The 17,845-nt window shown below is 45.1% G+C and overlaps 1 protein-coding gene across 1 annotated transcript in view; it reads right to left on the bottom strand.

The window, feature by feature from the left end:
* Positions 1–2,332: 2,332 nt before the first annotated feature.
* The window catches only part of ADGRG4 (adhesion G protein-coupled receptor G4), a 103,614-nt gene continuing 88,101 nt past the window's right edge, over positions 2,333–17,845 (bottom strand). The window contains exons 19-24 of the mRNA XM_045994635.1: positions 16,915–17,183; positions 13,636–13,714; positions 10,966–11,246; positions 5,913–6,014; positions 4,831–4,998; positions 2,333–2,612 (exon numbers count right to left, since the gene is read on the bottom strand). Of these exons, the coding sequence (XP_045850591.1) occupies positions 2,428–2,612; positions 4,831–4,998; positions 5,913–6,014; positions 10,966–11,246; positions 13,636–13,714; positions 16,915–17,183 (1,084 nt within the window). The 3' untranslated portion in view covers positions 2,333–2,427. The remainder of the gene's footprint in view (positions 2,613–4,830; positions 4,999–5,912; positions 6,015–10,965; positions 11,247–13,635; positions 13,715–16,914; positions 17,184–17,845) is intronic.

Below are 17,845 nucleotides of genomic sequence, written 5' to 3'. Positions count from 1 at the left end.
TTCCCTATAATTTCATATTGTTGTCTAATTTGTGGAAAACCCATGTTTTACTAATTAGTAGGAGGAGTCATGACAGGAATCATAATCTTTTCTATAAAATATTTCTGTTCTTGACAGCATGTACATTCATCACTCCAGCAGGAGCAGAACAGTCATGGGCATTTTCACAGCCAAAACGCTCCCCCAAGTCAAAGAATTTGCAGAATGTATAAATATATATGTAGAGTTGTTAATTATACCCAAGCCCTATCCCTAAATTTGTTTTTTGAATGAAGGTGACAATATTTTCAGTTCTAAGACATTTTCCAACATTCAAGACACAGTTTCTTCATTCTGTGGTAGTCCTCACACACACACACACACACACACATGCTCACGCACTCACCACCTTCCTCTACAAAAAAGTACACAAACAGACCTATGGGGAACAACGGTTGTGGAATTACCTCAAGAGAAAAATCTCATAGGCAAGGAGACTGACCGTGAGGCAGGTATCCAGGGGCCTGAGGGCCCTCCTACATTTTTTTATGTTACCTCAGGTGGTAGAGGGGGCAAAAGGGAGTCTAGGAGCTTCATACCAGTGACTGGACTGGCACCAGTGCTCTGGTCCATTTAGTGGTCAGAAATAACTCTTGTTTACAGGGGGAGCCTGGGTGGCTCAGTCGGTTAAGCAGCTGCCTTTGGCTCAGGTCATGATCCCAGGGTCCTGGGATCGAGCCCTGCATCGGGCTTTCTGCTCGGTGGGGATCCTGCGTCCTCCTCTCTCTCTGCCTCTTCTCTGCCTACTTGTGATCTCTGTCAAATAAATAAATAAATAAAATCTTAAAAAAAAAAAAAGAAAGAAAGCTTAAAAAAAAACCCACCAAAAAACTTTTGCTTATAGGATCCAAGGTGGTAACTTTAATGGGGCAAATACCATCTGTGGGCCACGAGGGGAGGAGAGGTAAGAGGGTGTGAGTTATAAAGAGAAAAGGGTGAAGACGTACTGTGTTTCCCTGTGCTTGAAAATGTGTAGCCTTCATGTAAGTCTCACTTGAGCTCTGTAACAAATGTACTATCACCTCTTATTTCCCTGGGTTTCAACTCGAAGGAGGGACAAAGTTGGGATTTGAAGCCAGTTCTGCTGTCTCCACAGCCCACTATATCATACCTATCCCCAAGGATGATGGGGGTCTTGATTTATGGTATTGAAACTCAGGAGTTTATCTTTCTTTCTCATTGGAAAGGTCCGATCCCCCATTTATCACCGAAAAAGAGCAGTATATTCTCTCAATACAATATTCCAACGATATCAAGAGGTATAGGGTGAAAAGTCCTTCTCCCTTCTTTCCAGATACCCGGCTCCCCTTCCTGAAGGCTACCACTGATACCCGTTGCTTGTGTGTCCTTCCAAAGTGTTCATCTCTTTATTCCTTGCTACCCTAGGCCATATGGGAGAAACCAGCCTAGCTGGGAAGGCTTAGAAGCAATATTTGGGGGAGAATTCAGAAGGCCACGCACCACATCGAGCTTAGCCACAGAGCAACAAGAAGGCAGAAGTCATCATCAGCGCTCACTCTGTTGCCTCTGGGTGACTCTTTTTCACCTCTGTCCTGGCCCTGTCCTGGTCACACTGACTTGTCCTTTCCTCCCTAAAGAGAACCACCAGCCTCAAACAGCTCCTGCTGTTACATTCCTCAGAACCCAGCTCTCTGTCCCGTCAGGGGCTGTCTTGGCTGAGAAATCTAGCCACACTAAGGATGATGATCTACCCTCTTCACAAAATGTGGTTACACGTCGATGAGGGAGTCAATCAAAGAGTGACTTGAATAATGGGGATTTCAGATGCTTTGTCATGGCAGGCCAACAGGATATTTTTTCCCAAAAGGTATGACCTTGAGACTCTTCCTACTTCCCCTGTGGGTGTCAAGCCAACCGGGTATCCGAAAACTGGGGCTGCCTGAAATGATTTCATCCCTAGTGAAGTTAAGGACTAGGATCTTAATTCTTTTCTTCCAGGATGGGACACTTAGCATTTTGAAACAAAATCTCCAGTGCTGTGGACATGTGTCCCCCAATATCCCCCGATTTTAGGCTCAAATCTTACCTAGAAAAAGAAAGAAACAGGGGCGCCTGGGTGGCTCAGTGGATTGAGCTGCTGCCTTTGGCTCGGGTCATGATCTCGGGGTCCTGGGATCGAGCCCCGCATCGGGCTCTCTGCTCTGCAGGGAGCCTGCTTCCTCCTCTCTCTCTGCCTGCCTCTCTGCCTACTTGTGATCTCTCTCTCTGTCAAATAAATAAATTTAAAAAAATCTTAAAAAAAAAGAAAGAAAGAAACAGCTATAACAATGAATAGGAGAATTATTCTGACTTTAATAACCGCTAAACGCTATTTCATTCTGCGCCTTCCAAAATAATATTTAGAATACAAAGTCGGAGCAGATGGTTTCACAAACTCAACATTTTCCCTAATCTGGGGCTAGGGGGAGGTGGGTATCTCTGCTGGGAATTAGTGAAGAAATCTTTGTGAGTGGAATTCATTCTGACTTCCACAGGTAATATTCTTCCCACATAATTAGGCACAACTTCACAACTCAAGGGAGAGAAACAGTAGGGATCTTCATCAAAGTCACCTGCGTTAAAGAAAAAAAAGAACATTTTCAGTCGTGGCACTGAGGACTTCGCAGATAGTAGAAGTAACAGACAATTTTTTTTTAACCAAACGAAGGAGCGAATAGAGGAATTAGAAAGGAAGTAAAGGTTGTGGGGCTTTTCTTGGGTAGTTTATGCGGACCCAGGGTAAATTTGTTCATCCTGACAGCACTGTTTAGGCAATTACAGAAGGCACGTCTTCACTCCGTGTTCATGGACATGAAGCTGCTGTGGTTCTGACCATCCGAGGGCTATATCCAGACTGCAGATTTGGGACCAAATCTAGACCAAGTCTAGCCAAGAAGCTAGACTACCTGTCTCACCAGCTACGTCACGGTCACAACCCCAGGCCCTTGGCTCTCCGGATCTATCACTTGATACAACAACACTAAAATGCTGGACATGTTATTGAAAACAACCCTGAAATCCTAGGCACAGGGGGCTACCATCCCCCTGAAGAAAGACACGTACATTCAAGCCATGTATCTGCTAATGAAACGGTATCCCCCAGGGACAGCAAGAGAGCCAATGCCAATGAACCCTTTTGCAAAAATGGTATTTCCCTATTGGTCTCAACTATTATCTACTAAGCAGCTTCCTTAACTTCTGCCCTCTATCATATACTATGGCTCCCCAGTGCCTCCATATGAGCACCGGAATGTATCTGCAAGTTAGCTGGCCAGAGTAATGGACACTTGTGGGCATGGAAAGAGTCTTTCCATATGCACCAACTTTCCCATACAGAGGAGGAGACTGAGACTGTACACTAGACAGTCAGCCTAAACTGGGAAACAATGTTGTCCTACACAGTCTAGAAGCTGATAGGCACTTTGGAGGTTATCCATCTATCCTAGCCTCCTTACGTTGAAGGTAGAGAGAATGTAGCTCTCACTAAGGGAGAGATGTGCCCAAGGTTACAGAGTTAGTGACAGAGCTGGGAGTTGAACCAAAGCCTTCTGACTCCAAGTTTGGTGCCTTTATAATTTTTTAAAGATTTTATTTTTTATTATTTTTTTTATTTTTTAAGTCATCTCTACACCCAATGTGGGGCTTGAACTCATGACCTTGCGATCAAGACTTGCATGCTTTACCAACCGAGCCAGCCAGGTGACCCTTGGTGGCTTTATTTATTTATTTTTTACCCACCATGCTGATTTCAGATTGGCTGCAGACCTTGGAAATAGAACATCTGTGTGGAGCCGATATAATGAAAAATACAAGCAGCAGTTCCACCAGCACTGAGGTGTGAGAATGGCTACAGCCGGGCCACCAGAGGTGTTCTGTATATGTGAACTGGAATCAACTTTGGTCCTCAAGTAAGCATCATTGTCCAGGGCAGTACACAACACAGAGGCATCACAACATCAGCTTGAGTTCTCAAGGTCTTGTTCCCTTTGCCTTTCTCTTTACTTTGGGCTTTCAGATCAATCCTTTCCTGGGACGCCTGGGTGGCTCAGTTGGTTAAGAGTCTGCTTTTGGCTCAGGTCATGATCCCAGGGTCCTGGGATCAAGCCCTGCGTCGATGGGCAGTCTGCTTCTCCCTCTCCACTCTGTTCTCTTGTGAGCTTGCTCACTCTCTCTCTATCTCAAGTAAATAAATAAAATCTCTAAAAAAAGATCAATCCTTTCCTTACATTTTCTCTTCCAATAACCAGCTCCACCTCAACAGGTGTCTCTGTAACTAGAAATTTGTCTTCCTATGGAAGAAGCTGAGCAACTAAGAATGTCGTGCTGCTCAGTAGGTGCTCTTGGTGGCGTGCGATGTTCCCTAGCCTGAGAGCCAGGCCACCTGAGTTCTGACCCCAGTTCTGCTACTGATGGTGAGTAAGCATCTGTAAGACATTTTCCTTTCCCTGCTTAAGGCTCCTCATCTGGAAAATGACGACATCACTCTGGACATTGTCTAAGGTTCCTTCTGGCTTTCATCGTCTCTGACCATTGTTTTGAATCACACATGAATTTGTTTTGACTTCTAGTCTCTTCCCTCCCGTTTCAGTTGAATAACCTACCAGGTTTGCATGTACCAAGTTCACTAGGTGCTTCTATACACACTTTCTCAGCCAGGAATGAGCCCAGGTATATGCACACACACATGCTTTTAGTTTTGAGGAGGAACCAACTCCCAAGACCAAGTATGTGGCCTCACATTAATTCGATATTTTTGGAATGTAAGAGTAGACAGCATAGTTTTTCCCTCACCATTTGGGAAGCTGATTTCTGAATGCATGCATTGCGCAGAGCCCAAAGATTTGAAGGTAGAACTTGTGGTAGTTGACTTGAGGGATGGTGTCGACAATTTGTCTTGGAAGGTTTTCTTCAGTCTCTCTTGTTTATACCCAACTTGTAGCCTGCACCTGCTGTCCCCATCTGAAATGACACCATAAAAGTTAAAATCAGAAAATACATCAAATTCTACACTTAACATGGGCAAATTGCATGATGTATGAATTGTTCCTCAATCATCCTGTTAAAAATATGAAGCTCAATGCAGAGAGTGTCTGTTCTAGGTACCTCAAGGGGTCCGTTTCTCTATGAAGTTGTGAGAAGTAAATTTATATTTAATGTGTGACACAGCCAGAGCTAATTCACTTACCAAGGATGCCTCCTTTCCTTAGAGTTTGGCACAGAGGCCTGTGGGTTACTGACATGCCCAGGATAAAGGAGGGAGATCTCTGTGCCATTTATAAAATCTTCAAGTTCAAGCACTTGCCTTCCATAAAACAGACCGAGCTTTGCACTGAGGCTGAGAGAAGTTGTCTGCATTGGATGGAAGAGACTCTGATACACAGAAAATCAATTTGCCTGGACTGGAGATAATCTCAGAGACAATGTCGGAGTCCACCACATCTCTCACTGTGTTGGATGGGCCACTGCTCCATCCAGCTAGGCTTCTCCCTGCCTCTGCTACCTCTCTTTGTTCCCTCATCCACTCAACCCGCTGTTGGCTACAGGCCAGAAAGCCCCTGTGACCCAGGGTCTGAAACACAGTAGGACACTTAATCGACATTCTTTTTAATTGAGTTGAGATTGAGGTGACAGTGACGACAAGCAATTCAAGAATCTGGGCCAAAAGAGAGAAGCTTCACTAAGTTAAAATATGGCCGAATCACATTCTTCACTTGACTTCATTCATCTCAGCACAGAAGTACAAATCATGTTCATGACATGGAAACAGCCTCCATGTTGCCAATGCTCTACGAATTCAAGCCAGGAGACAAGTTAATCAGATCAGTTGTGGGAAACCCGTGAAATTCAAAACCTTACCCAAAGTGGCATCTTACCCGAAGAATTATCCAGTCGTAACCACCCACAACAGAGGTGTATCTGCCACTGCTCCCGCACACTCTCCTTCATCAGGCAGTAAAACACGAAAATGAGGAATCCTAAGTCAAAAGAAGAAGGTCAGTCTGTTTCAGCTTCTTTTGTTAGCAGTCACCAACACCCAGACCCAGATCTACTCTTATCACCATAGACAGTCTTCCTAAGGAACCCCAGAGCCATTATGGCTTTCTGAGCTCGTCTTTCTAACTTCCCTGTCAAAGGCAGTGATGGTAAGAAGGTCTGTTTCAAGACTTCCTATCAACCAAAGTGTTCCCCCCAGGATTGCTGTCAATCATAGAGCTTGAGAGAGCAGCCCTGCAAAGGTAGTCAGCCTCCAAAATGGTTCTTAATGATCCTTACATCCTGGCATTTGTATCCTTGTGTCATCTTTTTCCACACCATATCAATAGAATATGGCAGAAGTGAAGTCATGTCACTTCCAAGAAAAGCTTCTAAAAGACATTGTGGCTTCTATCTCTGATTACTCCCTCCAAAGGAACCTAAGTGTTGTAGTGTGAGGACATTCTGCAGCCCCGTGGGGAGGCCCACATGGTGAGGAAGTGAGGCTTCCAGTCCCCAGTCATGTGAGTGAGGCTTCCTAGAAGCAGATTTTCCAGAGCCAGTTAAGTTTCCACATGACTACAGCCTTGGCTGACAGCTTGACTGCAATTTCATAAGAGTCCCCAAGCCACAGGCACCTGGGTGGCACAGTTGGTTAAGTGTTCAACTCTTGATCTCAGCTCAGGTCTTGATCTCAGGGTCATGAGATCAAGCTCTGCCGGAATCCACTTTAGGAAAAAAAAAAAAAAAAAAAAAAGAGCCCCTGAGCCAGAACTACCCAGCTAAGCTGCTCCTAAATTCCCAACCCAGTGACTGGGTATGATAATATGTGCTGTTGCTTTAGGCTGCTAAACTTTGGGAGTAATTTGTTAACATGGCAATAAATAACTAATACACACGCTCTTTGGCACAATTACACCACGTAGAAACCATAAATTTGGTGCCCTCATTTTCCACTGCCAGCCCTGATTTTGTCCTGAAAGTGGGATTGAGAGGGGCTGGGGGCATCCATCAGTAGCCCTGTCCATTTCTCATCCCCTCTCTCTAAAATATCTCCTTGGGAGAAAAAAAGTAGGCTTGAGATTTTCCTGATGGTAAATGCTCTGAAGGGCACATTGGATCTCCTATAGCTTGGGTGTGGAATTGGCAGAAATATCTGCCATTAACAAAGCCTTTCCAGGTGCCTCAAGCTGAAACTCACCTTTCCCACCTCTGAGGTCCCATAGCATTATTTCTTCTATGAGTCACTATATGTGGCCACAGTCTCCCTGTATTGCCCATCTCCTCACCCAGCTGTAAAGGCTTGTCATCCTTGTATCACTTCTCTCTTTGCCTCCAGTACTATGTGGCAGCTCAACAGATGTTTGTTGATTTGCACTCCAAGGCACTCGAGACACAAACTCTCAGTTTTTTGCAACCTTTGTATTATGTTCTCAGGCCTCAAAATCTTTCTTTTGACCCAAGTGCAGTTTGCAACCCTTTGTTCTCTATATAAGGTTCAGCTTGCCTCCTCACTGGTCAGTTGTGCTGAAGTAACTGATCAGTAATGGGTCGGAGTGGTCCTAACTCATTGCAAGTTGAGCATGAGTCAATAGTAAATGCCCCCAAAGCTCACTTCAGCTAGGGCATCAGTGGAAGTCAAGAATGTTGGTTGAGGCAGGTAAGAGGATCCTCCCATCTTGACCCAGTTTGGCCCTTTCTCCCTACCAGAACAATATTCAGGTTGGGAGACTTCATTTTGAAATGATGACGACAAATCGAAGTATTCAAGAATAGAGAAGACTTGGAGTGGGAACACAGGGTGGGGAGAAATAGTAGCTATAGTTACAGATGTGGAAGGGCTGGTATGAAGAGGACAAACTAGGTAATCGAAGCTAGTGTTTACTAAGTAATGATTTTGTCACAGGCATTGTGCTGCTGGTGTCATTTTTTATAGTTGAGAGACCTCAGAGTTCTGGAAATCTAGTAAATCTGACCGAGTCATGGGGCTAATATTGAAATGGCAGCCTCAAGACCAAATGCAGGCAGTCTGGCTGCAGAGCCCAAGGTCTTAACCACTGCCCTGCACATTCTACCCTCAGAAAAGGGGGACCTGGATAAGACACAGAGCAGATTAGAAGCTACAGCGGTAATCGTACTACAATATATCAGTGTATCAAATCAACGCGTTGTACCCCTTAAATTTACACGATGTTAAATGTCAAATATATTTCCATTAGACAGAGAGAGAAATTGAGTGCTCTGCTTTACAGAACAGTGAGCTCTCCGTATCTGGAAAGTTTCGGGTAGAGGCATGTGACTTTCTGTCACTCGAGGGTAAGTTGGATTGGGAAGATCTTGGGTCCCCAGCCCCAGCCCTGAGACTCTCTGATTCCAGGTGGGAGGTAGCAATCTGGAGGCTAAACGGAATGACATGTCTCACTCACTCCCCCGAGGGCTTTATCTCCGTGTAACCGAATAACGGTGGTGATGAGTCGAGCAGCGCTCACTCCTTCCGAGCAGCAGCCACCTGGAAGGGGGTGCGGCAACCTGGTGAGAGCAAACCCCAGTCTCAGAAATGTAAAACTCCTCCAGATTCAGCCGGAACAAGGGGCAACAGAGACAACAAGCACGTGTTACCGTGCTGATTTCCTGCATGGAGTTTAGTTTGTTCTCAGACTTAAAGGTTATTATATGAATTCCAATGAGCTGCCTGCCAGCTCTCCCTCTCTGCCTGTCAGCCTTCCCTTTTCCTTCCAATAACAGATTGATCTGCTTACTCACTAGCACACAGGCATGAGGGAAGATGTCAGGTTTTTGTCACCTGCATTTTTATTTGTGCAACCCTTCTTCAGAAATGGCTCACTGTGCACAGCATTTTTTCACACCTGACCACAGGGCAACCCCCTTCAGCCAGAACTGCAAACTTGCCACCCGTCTTTTAAACGGCTCATTCGTTCACTTGGTCCGTTGCATTCTTACTCGGAGTACGCATACGGGCGCGTGCGTGTGCTTGCGTGTGTGTGTGTGGTAACTTGAGTTTGAAACTCAGGATTCTGCAAACCCGCCCTCTGGAGGATGGCACCTTCTATCTTGTAAGGCAGGACTAGGAGAACCAGAAATGCTTGGTGCTTGGTTGCCATAAAGCGTATCTGACAGAGAGACAGCTGGGCTCTGTCCATGCGGGATCTGTGGGACTTTGGGCTTAGTCCTCAGGAGATCCCCCACTGGATTCTGCTTCGAAGCCACGGAGCCTTCCTGCTTAGAAACCACTTTCCCTTTCCACCTCAGGAATGGAGCCCTTGCTTTGAAGACATGCCTTCTCCCTTTGTAAGCCTTAAACTGCTTTGCTCTCTTGTTCTTTCTGGCAGCTTCCCCGTTAGCCCCTCTTTGCATAGGGTGAGTTTCTCCTCAGAATTAGTGAGCACACTTACAGCTGAGGAAGAAATCTGCCCCCGGGATGTGGTTCCTAATCCACTCCTGCACATGTTCTATACCCGGGCTTTCTGTGCCTTTTTACATTCCAATCAGAACATGCTCGGAAGAAACTGGTGGGACAGAAGTTTCGGCTAATACATTTCATTGCTCTAAAATGAGATGGTTTCTTGAATCGAGAGACATGAGAACAAATGTATGCCTTATTCTAGATTGCTGCCCCATCTCCCTGCAGCACCCCGCAAATGCCTGGCATAGAGTAACTACACTCCAGTTCATACTTCCCAAGGTTCTGCAAGGGTTAATAACGAGATGACAAAGTGCTCTGAGGCTTTAAAAAAAAAAATGCTTGGCTAAAACAAATTTTTTAAGGTTGGTTTTTTTTTTTTTCCCCCGAGTAGAAGTTCTCAGAACTTTCACCATGATAATATAGATGGTGCCATTTTAAGAATGGGGGAATACAGTTTGCTGCATTTCCTGAAATTCTTTGACCATGGAACTCATCTCTTGCTGGAACATCCTGTGGTCTACCAACAGCCTGGAGTCTGGTAAAGGGGTTTAGTGAGTGGATAAGTAGTTTGGAGCACTCAGGGAGACCCTAATTCAATGCACTGCCCAAGCTCCTCCCAGCTGCCCCAGTAGTTTAAATGAACTGGGCCAAATCTGAGGACAGGAAGAGCATGGAGCAGAGCCTGACACTCCCAGGAAATCATTCTGCATGCCTCTTCCCTTGAAGATCTGTAACAGGCAAAGTCAGGTTAAAATGAACATCAACACTGAGTCAGAGGTGTATTAACCAGACCCCTCACTCTTACTGCTTGTGACATCTTTGGCCTACCAGGCATTCACCTACCACATTACTATCATTTCCTTCTTTCAGCAGAAAATGGGAATAAAATTAAAGAGCTATAGAGACATTAGCTTACGATCATCTAATTCAACCAGCTGTGGCGACTTGTCCAAGGTGAGTTTGGAGCAAAACCCAAGACTAGAACCTTGGCCTCTTGCCTTGATCCATGGCTCTTTGCTCTTCATCTTCATTCCTTTACGACTCTCTAATTTCCTAGCCTGGCTCCTTCCCACAATATTTGGATCTCTGATGTAGCCAGAGTCTAGGGGGTCAACAGTTTAATGTGTCTGCTGTCCAGTAATTATTGTGTTCGATGGGATCGCGCACTTCAGAATGTCAACACAAGTGCAGTCCCGAACACTTACGGGAACCATGTGGTTTCGGTATGCCGAGTTCAGTATTCTACAGTATTCAGGGACTACTGGGAATACTGTCGAAAGTATCACCAGCCAGTGTTTGATATAAACATTGCCAACTAGCTGGAGTTGAGTTGGCTCTCTGGGCTCTTGTCTATATCCCCAAGTAAGAGTGAGCTCGTTTCATGATGTCCGAACATCTGGGTAATGTTTCCAATGGCTGCCTATCACTTGATTGATACCAGAAGTCTCTTGGAGTATCTTTTCCAAAGCAGCAAAGCTTTGGTGGGGAGCTCTGGCTAGCCACGGAGAGGACAAAGAAGCAGAAGTTACCTTGCAATGTGTTGAAAATGGCAAAAAGATACAAGAACAAAATCCTTACAGGTCCCCAGGCAAAAAAAGCAAAGCCCCAGGTGAGGCCAAGTAAGAATGTCAGGCTCATTGTGCCTTTGAGGTCATGCAGGATGGTCTGCCGCCGAGTCTTCCGGCTTTGGGAGTTCATGGAGTTCAACTGAACGAGGACAGTGCAGAACATGGAGAGATTCAGTAGAAATATGAGGCAAAAATAAGCCACAACCGAGGTGTAAAAGATAGAATCGTCTTTAATCCAACAACTGTAAGAGACAAGGAAGAGAAGGCCGTTGTGAGGCAGAGAAACACACATATGTATTTTTCAGTGAGAACCTGAAGATCACCTTGTCAGCTTTAGTTCACCTGAGAACATCTGCACCTAGAGAGAGGGGCTGCCTTGACAAGAGTTCACGCATGCTCACTGGGGGCAGGGTGGGGCTCAAACCCCAATCTCCTGAGCCCCAGTCCAGGGTTCTTTCCAGCGCCAGAAATCATAGAGGATATGCAGACACTTCTCAGTCCAATTCTCTGGGAGGCTATTTTGTTCCTCTACAGCAGAAAAACAAGTGATGTATTTTCCTCCTAAGTGGCTCCCCTCCCCACATCCTGCCCCACCACCTTACACCTGAGCTTTTGTTTGCAGGATGAATTCTGTTTTGCATGATAAATATCACAGTAAAAGGACACGAGCAATGACTGGCTTTCTTGAATGCTATGTCAAACAATGAAGAGATCATCAGTGTTAATGATGTATATTTTAAACCTCCTTCCGCATCCTTGGGACAAAAGGCAACCCTGGCCGCTGGATTCTTAATGGCTCTACCATTTCTATTAAAGAAGAAATAAGTGATGAGTCCTATGAATAGCTATTTCATCTAATACAGTTCCCATGACCAGAGGCATTACCTCTGAGTTTTGAACAGGGACAAGCTTGCCAATTTAACTGTGTGTCAACTTAGCCGAGACCGCTTGTTTAGAACCGGAAAAATCCGGTTCCATCGTATTGTTCATGCTGGTGTGGATATTTCATGTGTGTGAGTTTGTGTGTGTTTGTGCACACGTTGGGAGGGAGGGAGGGAAAAAAACCACATTGAATTGCCCTCATAAAGTCCAATATTTAGGGTTCCCTGAATATCATCTTCAGCCTTAAAGGAGGCTATAGAAAACATTTTAAAAAGGGACAGTGCTGGTTTATGTTTGGATAGAGAATCATCCCTAAGACATATTGTTAAGTAGGGAACAGTGTATGTCTACCATTTGGGTAACGGAGGGTCCAAGAGAATATCTATACAGATCTGATTGCTGGTAATAAGAGTTGCATCAAGGAAGAGAGACAGTGTGGCTGGGGGTTGGGAAAAGGGCTCACATTTCATCCTCTACCCTTTTGTGCTTTTGAATTTTGTGCCATGTGCATGTATCACTTCTTCAAAATATAATTACCAAAAAAGAAAAAAAAAGCTCTTAGAGCACTCTGCCTCTTACTAACCAATTCACATATGAAAGGGCTCTTTTCAGGAGGAGTGGAGTTGGTTTTGTTCTGGTTTTGCTTTTGCTTTTGATCTTTGAAGAAGAATCACCAATACGTAGGCCCTGGGGGGCCCTTTACACCACGGAACAGCCAGGAGCAAGGACGGAGGAGGAGATGAGAAGGAAAGGAAGAGAGAAGAGAGAGAGAGGAAGGATAACAAGAAATTATATAATTAGAAAACACCTGCTGGAAAGGACAATATAATTTTGACCCTCCAGAAACTCAACTCAACACAAACGATGGAGGAGTCTGGGGGGGCGAGACCTCCCACATTTGACTGCAGTCCAATGAGAGAGGAAATCTGTAGTTTAAAAAAAAAAAAAAAAAGCTTGAGAGGCAACAATAAAGAGAATGGGTCTGGGTAAGTAAAAAACAATCAGAAGCATGAAAGGAAAGCACGCTATCTAAAGGGCTACATAATAACTAGCTCTGCACCTATAAAGGAAGGTTCTGGAGAGATAAAGAAGAAACAAAAGAAGAAAACAAAAGATGGCGAACACAGCACAATGTATAAACTTGTCCAAACACTAAGCTGTACACCAGAAGCTAATGTAACATTGTGTGTCAACTGTACTCAAATAAAAATAAAATAAACATTTTTTTAAAAATTAAGAGAAGAGAGGAAAACAAGGCGGAGCCAATTTACCAAGGAAGGCAGTGGCGTCTTTCAGGGGAGACTGTTGTTGATGGTGGAAAATGTCTTCCAACCGTCTCCCTATTTCCTTACAGTGCTCACTACAACTCCTCCCGGGTTCTGTGAGCTTTCTAATCGTAATCACGGCCCGTTACGTAGAACATGCGGCACAGGCCATATGCTGAACATTTTATACACGTGATGTCATTTTAATTACACACAACATGGACAGCAAACATTATTGGCCCCCATTTTCCAGTGGAGGAAATGGAAGGAAGAGGTAAAGTAAGTTGCCCAAGGTCACACAGAGCCAGTCACCTAACCGTTACATTAGTTATATGAGTTCCAACCATGACTGTGTTTAAGCCGAAAAGACTGAGTGTCCCCTCTGAGCCAGCGTCAAGACCAAGCCACAGGTCAGAAAGACTCCCCACCCCTGAGACCCTGATCGCCACATCATCACCTGAGAACCAGAGATGCTGGTACTTACAATGGAGTCATTGAGCTCAGAGCTCCATACAGATCTTTTTTCCCACACAGTGTGATTGCCACCACGATCCCTGGGATTCCTAGAGGGGGAAGCAAGCCAAAGGCATCCCATTAGGAAGTGGGAGAAGTCCTGATCATTGATGGTGAGCCCTGCTACACCAAGACACTGTTTAATTGAGCCACAGACGTGCAGGCATCAAAATACCATTGTTTGCAAAATGTTTGTGAATTTTCCCAAGTTAAACATTTCTAGGAGTGCTCCAATCTGCTAAACTAAACAGCATGCCAAAGACTCCAATACAACGCCCACTGGTTATTAAAAATAGCTCAAGAGCCAAAAAATCAACTTGGCAATAGAAGTATCTGGTTTATTGTAAGAAAGGTTCGCATCAAGTATTTTTTCCCAGATGATGGGCTGCCAATTCTTTTCTCCTTTTCGATAAAGCCCCTTAGTTCCCAGGATCTTTTTGTCTAGGTCACCTTGGAGGAAGGGCAGAGGCAATCAGTGGCAGCCTTCAGTGCTTTCTGACAGGGGGGCTGTTTCCACACTCGTTACTAGTCTGACATTTTGACTAGATCAACCAGTTAACGACCAGTCAGTTCAGCCAGACTATAATAAAGCAATCAGTTCCATCAAAGTGGTCAAACGTAATGTGAGTGTAGACACAGGATTTAAAAATCCAATTACATGTACATTTGCAAAACGTAAATGATTTCTTCATTTCTAACAATGTATTTCTCTTCAACTAAGAGCATTACACCTGCACCCGGTTTAGGGGTTTCATAAGATGCTTTGCAAGGCTGTTCTGAATCCCAGAGTGCCAAGCATCTTGAAAAATCCTCCACACTGTCCTGTTCTGTGAGAAACAGGACAATCCCATCTGATCTGTATATCACACAGTTAGCACAGTGCCTAGCGTGATGTAGATATTTACAAAAATACCTGTTGAAAAAAACAAAAACCGGGACAGACCCATAAATAGAAAGAACAAACTAAGGGTTGCCAGAGAGGAGAGGGTGGGGGGGTGGGGAACACAGGTGAAGGAGGGCGGGAGGGGCAGGCTTCCAGTCATGGAATGAGTAAGTCACAGGGATGAAAGGCACAGCGTAGGAAATGTCATGAATGGTATCTGCAATGGCGCTGTATGGGGAGAGATTGCGGGGAGCACGGCAGAACGTGTAGACTTGTCCAGTCACGATGCTGTACACCTGAAACTCACGTAACATTGAGTGTTAAGAAAGGTTTTTTCAATCTGTTGGAAGCCAGAAAGGAGGGATGGAGGGAAGCCTCACATCTACAGTGGGAGTTGTGAGGTGGTCCCCAAGCTGTGTTTACCCTTTGGTAATTAACAAATCAATCCATAACCGGTTACCAAACAAAAAGATCCCCTACTGGTTATTAAAGAAAAAATGTGGACCGATCAACTGCCTTGGACAAGGATTTAAATACAGGAGTAAAACCTTCTCAACAGGTTGCTTTGGCATTAAGAAGACGGAACTTCAAACATAAGCAGATGCTAATGTTTGTTTTCGCCATTGATTGCATTCGTTTAATATTTAAATGCTCCAAAAGTCCACTTAGGAGGACAGCTCTGCAGTGGCTCCCTGGTGACCTTGCAGGTACCCAATGGGCAGAGCAGGCAAAGGCTGGACTAGCAGGGGACCTGAGCTTGGGCAGAAAACCCGTGAGCCCGTACGAGCTGGAAGAGACTCCAGGCGTGTGAGGAGGAGCGGAGGCCGTCCCCTACTCGCTTCTCCATCTCCTCAAGAGGCTGTCATGAGGCAGTTTCTTGTCCCTCCCAGGTTCGGGGGAGGTGTGGGGCTTTGCAACCCGCCCCCTCAGCACAGAGCTGCAGAATAGAAAAGTGCAGAGCTCCAGCTCATAACCCACTCTTTGGCTACAGGGAATCCCTTAACTCATGTGGCAGCCATCTGTTCCCTTTTGTTTTGGTGTCGCTCTTTTATAGTGTGGGGGACAAGGACTTGGGAGCTGGCGCCTTTAGCTACTCTTCCGTTAGCTGGATAAGAAAGCCATCAGCCGAATCTGAAAGCAGCTGGTTACATCTGGACTGGTCCAGGTGGTCAGGCCTTGGCCTTGACTTTGGCTCCGCTGGGTCCTTGACACTCCCTAGGTTTATCTCACCTCCAGGTTCCAGGTCTTAGCCTTCGCTGCTGCTCCTTGCACCCCGGAAAGTGTGTGTGGAACAAGATCAAGAGAAAAAAAGTGAGTCTTGGGGAACTCTGCCACTTGAGGAGCGAGGGGACTGAGAAGGAAACCAAGGATGAGAGATGACAAAGGGGAAGGAAAGCCAGGACCCAGCGTGATTTCCAGCCCCTTTACAGTTAGCCAGATGTGGGTTATCTGCTTTGAGGATTATTCATGAAGCCTCTTTCGCAATGTTTTTCAATCTCCCGGTTGACTTGAGATGAGGGCTGCCAGGCACAGGAGTGTACTGACTGCTTTGGGCTCCGTGTTTCTGATGGATTGCAAAGTGTGCTAAAACAACTTTAGATTATGCTCTGCTTAGTATTTGCCTGTCTCTGCTCCCCACATTAGCATGGATAATAGCACTGACTGTGTATCCCGTGAAAGCATGTGCTATGTTAATGAACTCATTAAAAGGATGAGTAGCTAATTGGGAAGCTATTGTCTTTACAAAGGCAGTGGAAGGTAAAATCTATCCATTTCATATACGCCTCCTGTGTCTCCAACACATACTCTGAACTCAAAATCTATTTTGAACAGGCAAAGGGGGGTGAGGAGCTGAGCTGACCATGTCAGAAATACAGGACAGCAAACCAACGAAGAAACATTTAAATTAGGAAATTTTCATGCTGGCTTCCTGTCCTGGTTTCTTCCATTGGGGAACAGTCACAATGACCACCATGGGGTGTAGCGGGAATCAGGGTGTGTTTGACCCAGCACCCCTCCGCACATTCCAAGTCCTTTCCCTGTCTCTTCAACAGTATGGCTGCATCATAGAGGTTACATGTCCAAACTATGGAGCCAAATCTCTGGTTCAAATCCCAGTTCTGCCGCATACCAGCTGTATACACTTTGGCAAATTACCTAACCTCTCTGCGCCTCAGTGTCCTCACCATGATGTGGGAATAATGATGAAATCCTTCTCTTGGAAGTATTGTGAATGCTGAATAAGGATGCAGCATCCTTACTGATGATAATAACAGAATTTGGTCCTGAATACTGTGTCTCAGGAAGCCCGAATTAGAAATAAACACAGGCCTAAAACAGAGACATCAGACAAGCAGATATCCTTACCCCAACCAATGAGACAAAATTTAAGAATATAATTGGGGACGTATATGTTGAAGACTCTGATGAGAGACAAGTACATGTGGACCCCCTCTAGGCCCATCCAAGTCAAAGAGACGAGCAGGAAGTAATGGAGGGCCACCGCGGCTGTGACACAGAGTCCGGCTTTCTGAAATGATGAGGACCAGGAATTGACCAGAAACGTCAGGTTTAACATCAGTAGTGCTGCGCACAGGTTGATCAGGATTTTGGAAGGATGATCTTTTCGAAGTTTGCTAAAAGAAAAGGCACAGTGTTTGGTTAGGTAGGGTCTCTGGTTTAAATGAAGCATTGCCACATCTTATCTGCCTGAGAAGTGAAAGAATAAAAGAAGTGGCTAGGGGCACCTGGGTGGCTCAGTCGGTTAAAGTGATGGCAGCCAATTGTGGATTTCAGCTGAGCTGGTGTTCTTGGGGTCGTGAGATTGAGTCGTGCATCAGGCTCTGCACACAGGAGTCTGCTTGAGATTCTCTCTCCCTCTGCCCCACCCCCACTTTCTCTGTCTTTAAATAAATCTTTTTTAAAAAATCAAAGAAAAGTAGTATCTATTAAAATTAACTTGCTCACGGACTTCTGGGTGGCTCAGTGTGTTAACTGTCTGCCTTCAGCTGGGGTCATAATCCCAGGGTCCTGGAATCGAGTCCTGCATTGGGCTCCTTGCTGCATGGGGAGCCTGCTTCTTTCTCTGCCTCTGCCCCTGCTTGTGTTCTCTCTTGCTCTCTGTCTGACAAGCAAATAAATAAAATCTTAAAAAAAACTAACTTACTCATTTTACCTTACATGTAATGGATTTTTCGAGCTCCCCACCCTTTTTCCAGGTAGAGTCAAAGTATCCTAAATACCGTGATCTTCACTAACAGTAATAACAGCAGCCTCTTTGAGCTAAGAAGCAGCCTTT

This window comes from Meles meles, chromosome X (assembly GCF_922984935.1).
Source record: "Meles meles chromosome X, mMelMel3.1 paternal haplotype, whole genome shotgun sequence".
NCBI lineage: Eukaryota > Metazoa > Chordata > Mammalia > Carnivora > Mustelidae > Meles > Meles meles.
Note: the sequence above shows the minus strand (reverse complement) of the source record. Positions and strands in the feature narration are given on the sequence as shown.